Below are 9,600 nucleotides of genomic sequence, written 5' to 3' on the forward strand. Positions count from 1 at the left end.
CCGGAGAGCGGGAGTGGAGCCGCCGCCGCGGGGCAATTTGAATGAATGGGGCTCAATGAGCGGGCGATTACCCCCGCCGGCGCACTTACACGCCCCCTGCGTCGTCGCGCGGTGCCCCTGGTGCGCCCTTTCGCCTCAATAGTGCGGTCTGCTGCTGCCGACGTTTTGCTTTCGGCCCCTCTTCTTCCTTCTCGCGGCAACTTTGGCCCCAACACTGCCCTTTTACGCCGTTTCCCCCGCCTGCTTCCTCCTCCCGCTGCGCTTTCTGACGCGTAAGTTACTTTTCCCGCCCGCCACTTTGCGCTTACGCCCCGGCCCCTCTGCTGCTGCTCGTGTCAGCCCGCGAGGCGCTGAGCGCGGCAGGCGCAGGCCTGCGGTGGTGTCCGCCCGGCCCGGCCCTCTCTGCGGTCGCGCCGACGTTACGTTGATGCGACGTTACGTGAGACTGGAGCGACAGTGTCGATGGCAGCTGCCCCAGGGCCGCAGCTGCCCCGCCCCAGGGTCGCAGCTGCCCCAGGTCCGCACCTGCCGCCCCTTGGGCAGCAGGTGCCGCCAATCTTATCGCTCACGCACGCGTGCCCGGGCACACGGCACACGGGCCCAAGATTGCGCGGATCGGATTGCCGATGACGACATGGTGGCGGCGTGGCGCCGGCCGGCGCACGATGTGAAGGGCTTATCGGCGACCCGGGGGGGGGGGGGGGGACACTTTCGGGTACTCTGAAGTGCGTGGCGAACCAAACCGGCACTCTTTATCATCGGTGCTCGCGACGAGAGTAGCGCCACGCTGCTATCTACGGGACGTATTTTCCAAGTTATGTCATGTTGCCCTATTGCTTCTCTGGTGCAAATGTCTCCGCGCCAATCGACGAGTGCCTCATCGGATGGGCACTCTGCTGACGCGCGCCGGCGTTCCGGCGTGTGCCCGGAGAGTGCCGGTCGGGCGGGGCGCGGCCCCCGCGGTGGGTACTTTGCAGGCCGGCCGCGGCATTCCCCCTGCCCTCTGCTCTGCGATGTTATCTCGCCGCGCTACACCGTGAGAGAAAGACGGCGCGGGCGACGTGGAAATGAAACACATAGCGGCGGTTTGTGGACGCGCCCCGCCCCGCCGTCCCACTCGTTGACGGCCGCCATATATAGTCCGGTCAGCGGCAGGTATGGGGGCCCGTGCCGCAGTGCCGTACCCGCCGCCCCGCCGAGCCCAACAGCGTCGGCGCTCGTGCCGTTGTCGGCGGTCCTACATACCACTGGAAATGGGGAGGGGGGGGGGGCAATTTTTGTCGTCAGATTAAATAATGTGTCGGTGTCGATGCGTGCCCCTTGTGCACATCTTTGCCAGATGCAAAGTTGTGTAAAAGGTGATGATATTATTTGTACGTAGGCCAGGTATAATTTTGTATGTTATGTATAGATACAAATTTGTATCTTTGGATAAGGACACATCTAAGCTCGAAACCGTCCTTTCCCATTTAGAGTGTATCTGTAACCAGGGCTTACATAGGCGCAGAAATGCGTTTGGGTAATGTTCGACGAGTATTGCCTCTCATTCAATGGATCAGGTTGTCAGGGATGCGGGCCTACAGCCTGCAGGTCAGGTCTCATTGTTTTTCTTGTACTTTGCAAACTCGTTGCGTAAATATACATCGGAATGCAACACCTGACTGTTGCAAATGTAACCGGGTCGTGCTAATCTCGAAGCCGATCCGCTCCGCGCCATAAAAAAACGAAAAAGTCGCGGATGTGCGAATTGTCGAGGACTGTAGTAAAATAGCCGCGATAGCGTCGGTTGCCTTTATAATCCGTGGTTGTGGTAGCGCTCGCTGTCCCGCGGCCCTTCCTTGAGTGTCTTATCTAAGCACGCTACCTTTCTTTACGTCAGGGGATTTTGTCGTCGAGCCTCGGATCAAAGGTGTGGAATTTGCACGTCGCGCGGGCTTTGCGATTTTATTTACCCGTTCAGCCCCTGCGGGGCGGAGCTGTGCGATGCGACCCGGGGGCAGGGCTGGACGTCCCGCAAGCGAGGACCCCTGGACCTGGAACTGGAGGCCGCTATGCACTCCTTGCAGACGAGGAGACCCCCGGACCCAGGAGGGAAAGGAAAAGGAGTTCAGGAGAGCGGGTCCCCGGGTCCCCCCGCTCACCCTGACACGACCCTGTACTATTATACCTTTTTTGTCGCAAGTCTGCCGCGCTGCGGGTACACTGTGAGACAGACGTCCTCGAATAAATTAGTGCTTTGCGAAGCGAGCGCAAAAGGGCATAAAGCGAGCTGTGTCGCCTGGCCCCTCACCACCCCATGCTGCTCAGCGCCTGGAGTCCAGCGCCATATGATGTTGTTTCATCAGGCCGGGGTCGACTGCGGGGTGACTTCCGACTTCCGGCCCCGCGCCCCGCCATTCACCGGGGCGCGCAGCTTCCATTCGCGGAGCGGGGGTCGGCCGCGCAGGTCAGGCTGAAACGGCCGGTCGGGCCAGTGGGTCGGGTCAAACCAAAATCGCGACCTGGTCATGTTGTTGTTTGGTGTGCTCCCCGGCAGAATGAAATTAGCGGAGCGACTGCGTGACCCTAGAAACGGGTGGTTCTAGTTCGCAATTAACATAGCAGTCTTTAATAACCCTTGTTGAAGTTATTGAAGAGGGGTGTTATTGTCCACCTCCGATTTGACTAAACTTTTTGTTTCGCTTGTTCCTATATGATAGTCGCTCGCCCCTGTCGGAACCAACAACCGACTAGAAACGGGAAACTATTTGCAGAGGAATACCCGGTGAATGGTGGGGCGGGGCCGGAAGTCGGAAAGTCACCCTGCAGCCGGCCCTGGCCTGATGCTCCAGGTGAGCCGCAGGAGGATCGGGACAGTGGATGGGAGCTTCAATTCAATGCTGCTCTCCGCCTGGCGGCGCCGGGCAGGCGCCACAGGACACGGCGAGCACAGTACTCTAAAGTGCCAATAAAAGGGGGTTACATTTGATGAAGTACAGTACCGAGTGAGTGGCTGATTAGCCCCGTCCACATTCGCTGATACGATACTGCACACGCTTGAGGGCGTTCTGGTCTTGCCATGTCGATCGTCTCTGACCGAAACGTCTTGCGGCTTGTGGCTCCGCCGAGGAGGCAACCCGCACGCTCGCGACTTATGCGGCGTTTTGATGGGAGGTCGGAGTCGGAGGTTGGTTAGAAACTACGACCGTTTTGATCCAAACTCGTTCGCCAAATGACATGGAGCTCGGCGCCTGCGATGCTCGGGGTAGGCCACCCCGCAGTACTCGTATGCAGTGCAGGCGAGATGTTGCCTACCCATCAGGCGCTATAAGAGGCTGGGCGTGGCAGGTGCGTATGCCGGACGGATGTACTTTCTGGTGGATAAACCCCGAGCCCCGGAAGTGGGCGGGACGAATCATCCACGATGTGGTCACCCACGATGTCGACTTTCGTGGTCTGGATGTTGTGGAGCTGGGCTACCCGACGCCGCCCTCCCGCCCCGCCACGATGCACCGCAACTTGCGGTGCCGCGAGTTAACACATTTGTCGTGAATCAGAGCCTTCCCTCTGCCTCACCCCACGTGGGCCAGGAGGGGGGGGAGGGACCCCGGCTCCTGCGCGCCTCCCGCTGTGACTCAGCCGGGGGCCGGGCCGGGCGCGCCCCCTGGCCTGGAAGCATATATGACGCCGCGGGACGAGAGGGGGTGACGTCACCGCACGGCACGGCATATAGTACTCGCGGGCCAGCCACGCCGATCGGGAGGAACGCGGAACGGAGCGGGCCGGACTCCGACCGAACCGAACCGAACCGGACCATGGCGCGGTGGGGGGAAGAGGATGAGATGGGCGCCTGATAAGTTTCGGCAAATAGAGTACCCCGTCACGTGACCGCGCGTGTCCTTGTCCTATGGGGCCGGGCCGAGGGCCGGGCGGGGCGCCCTATCAACTGGACAGCCTGGCCGGCCGGCTCGCCCTATCGCTGCCGCAGATTGGGCTGTACTCCCGGCACTCGCGAGCGGCGTAACGTTATACGTGTACACTTGCGATTACACAGGGGGACCACGGGCTGTGTGTGCTCGTGGGACATTACGGATAGATAAATGTTCGAAACTAGCGCTCTGACTGCGAGTGTATTTAACTGTTTGGCACACGCGCAGAGGAGTGTAAGGTTTCTCAAGTTTTGGTTTTAATTAAAGTGAAAACATTTCCGAGGTTGGTATCGGAGCAAGGGGGAGACGTGGCGAGTGCACGAGGGTGTGGTGCCGGTAGATAGGAGCTGGCTGACGTGCAGGGTGCGGCAGGAAGGAAAGGGGTCGCCGCCCACCCCGGCGGCCCCGCCCCCGCGGCAGGTACAACGCCAGGAGGGGGGAGGTGAGGAGGCGAGGGACTTTTGGAAAGTTTGCCCCGATAGGCTGGTGCATGCGTCACGATTAGTGCTCGAGGTGGCTGCTGGACTGCTGGACGCACCCTCGGCGCGCGTGTTCGCCTGCGGGGGTCAGTCGCTCTCCACTCCCTCTCTGGACGGGCGCGGACAGGCGGGCGCTGCCGGCGCCGTGCTCCTTGCTGGCTGGATAAATATCGAGTCGTGCCTCGCGCGAGAGGTGCGAGAGCTCGCCGCGACGGCATAGGCGCACCTCTAACTCCCCCATCCGGGGGGCCCTCCAGGCGGCGTCGGGCTTACAGCGCGGTAGCGTTAGTGTTCGCCTCCCGCGCAGCTTGGCACGGGGCAACACCACCGGGGGAACCCCCCCACGCCGCCGCCGCCGCCGGGCCACGCCTCGGGAACGAGGCCAAACGCACACATTTATCACGCGCGCTGCTATCCGCGAGCTTCACCTAGAGCACGGCACGGCACGACCTGGACGCGGGACGGGAGGGGTGCCCGCCCGTCCGCCTCGTGTCGCCAGGCCCGGGGGCGCACTGACCTAGGCTGTCAGGAGCACAAGGGGGACATGGACAGGGGGGGCGGGGGGGGAGGTCAACTCTCTCGATGCATTAAGGGCCCCCTGCTCCATCGACGCGCACCGATTTCTCATAGCATACCCTCTTTAGATAAAAACAAAAAGAGGCCGATGGAAAGGTAACGGTATGCAGGAGCTGCAGGAGGTAACGTGGGGCGAGAGGCGCGCGCTCGTCGCCGAGGTGTCTGCCCGCCTTGTGCGCCCGAGCCCCTGGCGCGGCGGGGGGCGCGAGCTTGGGTGTAGGTTGTGTATATCTACCGTCTGGATCTGCCCTGCCCGCCCTGCCCCCTCTGCGCCCCCCCCCCCTTTTCACCCTTTTATTCTCCGTTTTCCTTTCTTTGCCGGTGCTCCAAATATTCCTCGTTAGCGGCCCGCCCAGTTTATTGAACCCTTTCGCCGACTGGGCTGAGCCGGACTGTGAGGAGGGACATGGAGTACCGGAGGAGTGGGCTTTTTTTTGAGGCGGCGCGGCTGGCGCAGTGGGAACGGGCGGCGCGGTGCGGTGTGGTGGGAAGATGCACCTGCTCGCCTCCCAGCATTGTCTGTCTCTGTCGCACTCGTTATCACCTGTGCGTGCGTGAGCCGCACCGGCCCGGCGGGAGGGAGAGGGGCGGCGGTCTGGATCCGCCCCTTGCCCCGCTCACATGGAAAGCGTCGCGTGTTTCGGTCCTTCCCTCCCTCCCTCCCTGGAGGCTCCGGGCGAGGCATCTTGGGCGCACGCAGGACTCGCCTCCTGGGCCGTGCTGGGCTGGGTTTCGGATGACGTTTGACTTTTCGAGTACCCGGGCCCTGCTGTACCGTGGCACGTCCTTCGTCCTTGCCCCCCTCCCCGTTCTCTCCCGTCGGCCCGCCCGCTGGCGTCCAGGATAGGAAGTGCGCTTCTGTATATGGCCGGCTGGTCTCGACGGGTCTCGGTGGGGCGGCGGGAGGCCTGCTCCAGCGGCCCGCGGCGGCCTGGAGTGCCCCGGGCCGCTGGAGACCAGTTCAGTCGAACGGCGCCGCGTTGACATGGAGACGTCATTGGTCGCGACCACGACGCCCGAGCTGCTAGCGGGCTTCCAACAGGTTGATATCATCGGCGCCCTGCAGCGGGCCCTGTGGCGTCCTGCGCCGCGGGCGGCCCTCCTTTGCCCCTGGCCTGGTCACGCTGCTGGACTCGGTTCCCCCTCCGCGAAATCTGTGCCGTTTTTGTCGTTCTTTTTGCTCGGCGGCGGCGGCTCTGCCTGCGCAGCTCGGATAAGCGAGCGCTAATGGGCAGGACTGCTATGTCCCGCGGATCGGTGTCGGTCGCTATCGGCTGCCTCGGCACGACCCGACCTGACCTCACCCGACCCGAGCCGGGCTGACCTGCGGCCTGGACGCGATACACTCGCTGTGAACCCGTTGATTGATTTTTGCGTCCGTTCCTCTGCAGATTGACAAGAATGGCGACGGGTCGATCGACATGTCGGAGCTCAAGGCGGCCCTGGACAGCTGCGGGTTCAAGCTGCCCAGCTGGAAGGTGCGACAGATGATCGACGACTACCACAACAAGAGAAACTTCGAGACCAAGGGGCGCCTCACCTTCGAAGAGTTTGAGCGGGTGAGTGCTTAGCGGTGAGATTGAAAGTTTGGCGAGAGTTTGTGCCAGTGCAGTTTGTTTGCTCGTGTGTGAAACTTCCTCGGCCTTTTAAATTCTTTCCTCGCCACTTTTTCTGTTGGAATTCATAACGCTGACCTTTTGGCCTGTCCCTCCGCTTGCAGCTGTGCGCCGACCTCAAGGCCAATGAGGTGGCTAGCTCCTTCAAGCAGGTCGTCTCCAAGAAGGAGAACCTGGAGACGCTGGGAGGCATGTCGGAGGCGTCGAGCGAGGGCACGACCCACTCGGTGCGGCTGGAGGAACAGCTTGCCTTCTCCGACTGGATCAACTCCAACCTGTGCCACGACCCGGACCTGAAGCACCTCCTGCCTATCGACGCTGAGGGGAAGGCCCTGTACGACCGTGTGAAGGACGGCATCCTGCTGTGGTGAGTAGTTGGCCGAGCCTTGCACATGTCACACTAAGTGTCAAAGGACAATTTTGTCCCAGGAAATAATGAAAGTCAGGATGACAATTTATATCCCATGTTGGTAATCTGTTAAAGGGATAAAGGGATAATATTGCCATATCGTATTTATTGTGTCTTTTTGTACATATGATACTCAGTATGTGAAATTATGTTTTTTGGAACTAGAAATGCTTAGTTATGTTTCATTTTTGCAGCAAAGTTATTAACCTTTCGTGCCCCGATACCATTGACGAGAGAGCCATCAACAAGAAGAATCTGACTCTTTACACAAAACATGAAAACTTGACCCTGGCCTGGAGATCATCTCAAGCTATTGGTTGCAACATTGTTAATATTGATGCCCTTGATCTTGCCAAGGGGAAGCCCCATCTTGTTCTTGGATTGTTGTGGCAAATTATTAGGGTGAGAATCAGTTTTAATTTGTTTAACCATCAGTTTGTTGCAATCCATTATTAATTTTCTTTTTGTATTACAGATAGGGTTGTTTAATCAGATTACCCTTGAGAACTGCCCTGGTTTGACCAATCTGCTCATGAATGATGAACGGGTTGAGGACCTCATGAAAATGTCACCTGAAGCCATCTTGCTTCGTTGGGTTAATCATCACCTGGAGAGAGCAGGCACACCAAGAAGAGCTAATAACTTTACTTCCGACATCACCGACTCTGAAGTTTATTCTCTTCTGATGAAACAAATTGCTCCCCAAGATGCTGATGTAACAATGGAGGCATTGATGGTAAGATTTTTTCATTCTTCATTTGTATTGTATGCAGAATGTGTTACCAGTGCTGTGTGGCTCATTTGTTGTTTCTGAACTCTGTTCTGTAGGAACCTGATATGATGAAGCGAGCAGAGCTAATGCTGCAACAGGCAGCTAAACTTGGCTGCCGCAGCTTTGTAACGCCTAGTGATGTTGTGAATGGTATTTATAAGCTTAATCTGGCCTTTGTTGCTAATCTCTTCAACAACCATCCTGGTTTAGACAGACCAGAAGGAGTGGAAATTGAAGGATTAGAGAACCTTGAAGAAAATCGTGAGGAGAAAAGTAAGTGACCAATCTTCAAGCTTATTTCAATTTCTGATTGAATAAATATCAGTTTACTGCAATACCTTTTCCAATTTTTACAGCATATCGTAACTGGATGAATTCAATGGGTGTCACTCCCTCTGTCAACTGGCTCTACTCTGATCTTGCAGACGGTCTAATTATCTTCCAGCTGTATGATATCATTCGGCCTGGAATTGTCAACTGGCCAAGAGTTCACAGGTATACATTAGTCTGAGCTCAGTGTTGGGTGCATTCAAGTTGTTCTTTGTTGTTTTCTAATTGTCTTAATTTAACCCCTAATTCTCCTCAGAAAATTTTCAAAGCTTCGTAAATTTATGGAAAAGCTGGAAAACTGTAATTATGCTGTGGACCTGGGTAAGCAATTGGGATTCTCACTCGTTGGAATTGCTGGACAGGATATTAATGATGGGAATGCCACTCTTACCCTAGGTATGTTAAATTTTTCTTCTTCTAAAATTTGTATATTCAAAATTTACATTTGTCACTCTTTTCACCGATTTTATGTGCTCCTTCAGCTCTTATCTGGCAGTTGATGCGTGCTTACACATTGTCCGTCTTAACACAACTGGCAAATACCGGAAGTCCAATTGTTGAAAAAGAAATTGTCACTTGGGTCAACCAAAAGCTTGCTGGTGCCCAGAAATCTACCTCCATTAAGAGCTTCCAGGTATATATTAAACTTATGAACTAGTGTCTCTTTTTCAAACTTGTGTTTGTAATTTTTTTTGTATCATTTCTTTTACCAGGATTCAGCTATCAAAGATGGCAGAGTAGTTTTAGATTTAATTGACGCCATAAAGCCCGGCACTATTAACTATGATCTCTTCAGAGATGGTGGTTCTGATGAAGTAAGTTCAAGATCCGCTTCCCATTACTTACTGAAATGTTTTTTGTTTTTGTAAACTTTCGTTCCATGTCTAACATTTCTGAATTCACTTTTTCAGGATAATCTAGCAAATGCCAAATACGCTATTTCTATGGCCAGAAGAACAGGAGCTCGCGTATATTCTCTTCCAGAAGACATTGCTGAAGTGAAACCAAAAATGGTTATGACTCTGTTTGCATGTCTTATGGCCATGGATTACATTCCTAACATGGATTCTAAACTAACTCAGTAAAATTATGAGCTATTATGCTGCACAGATCAGTGCTATTTTAAGTGCCACCTGCCTCATTCATCTGTTTGGGAGTATTTTCCAGCAGGGCAGTTCATTGTTTTCATTATAATGCACTTGTTTTCATTTCTTACCGTCACTGTCAAAACCATTATGGTTGACCTGTATCATTAAATTAATAGGTATTATCTTAAGTGGTATACTTACTGTAGGTATAGACGCATTGCTATAGTATAGCATTAGTAGAATCAGTGACACTCCAGTTTCCTGGGTTTAAAATGAAACTAAAGGTTAAATTCCTTTAGCGTAGTGCAATATATAACATTATTCCAGCCATGAATGTTATAACCAATTGTTCTGTCTCTTTTTGATTTCCTACCATTGGCAGTCTTACTTCAAATGTTTGAAAAATGTTATTTCTTGTTGCA

General features: G+C 55.3%; 1 protein-coding gene across 1 annotated transcript in view; it reads left to right on the forward strand.

Annotated features, from left to right (window-relative positions):
• The window catches only part of LOC113212042 (plastin-2), a gene marked incomplete in the record, with an annotated part of 27,584 nt that overhangs the window by 4,302 nt on the left and 13,682 nt on the right, over window positions 1-9,600 (forward strand). Inside the window, 10 exon segments of the mRNA XM_026430612.2 lie at window positions 6,355-6,522; window positions 6,684-6,946; window positions 7,183-7,390; window positions 7,464-7,724; window positions 7,817-8,033; window positions 8,117-8,255; window positions 8,347-8,486; window positions 8,573-8,724; window positions 8,804-8,905; window positions 9,002-9,600. Coding sequence (XP_026286397.1) covers window positions 6,355-6,522; window positions 6,684-6,946; window positions 7,183-7,390; window positions 7,464-7,724; window positions 7,817-8,033; window positions 8,117-8,255; window positions 8,347-8,486; window positions 8,573-8,724; window positions 8,804-8,905; window positions 9,002-9,175 — 1,824 coding nt within the window.

The sequence above is a fragment of the Frankliniella occidentalis genome, unplaced genomic scaffold, assembly GCF_000697945.3.
Source record: "Frankliniella occidentalis isolate FOCC.00 unplaced genomic scaffold, Focc_3.1 Scaffold93, whole genome shotgun sequence".
Taxonomy (NCBI): Eukaryota; Metazoa; Arthropoda; class Insecta; order Thysanoptera; family Thripidae; genus Frankliniella; species Frankliniella occidentalis.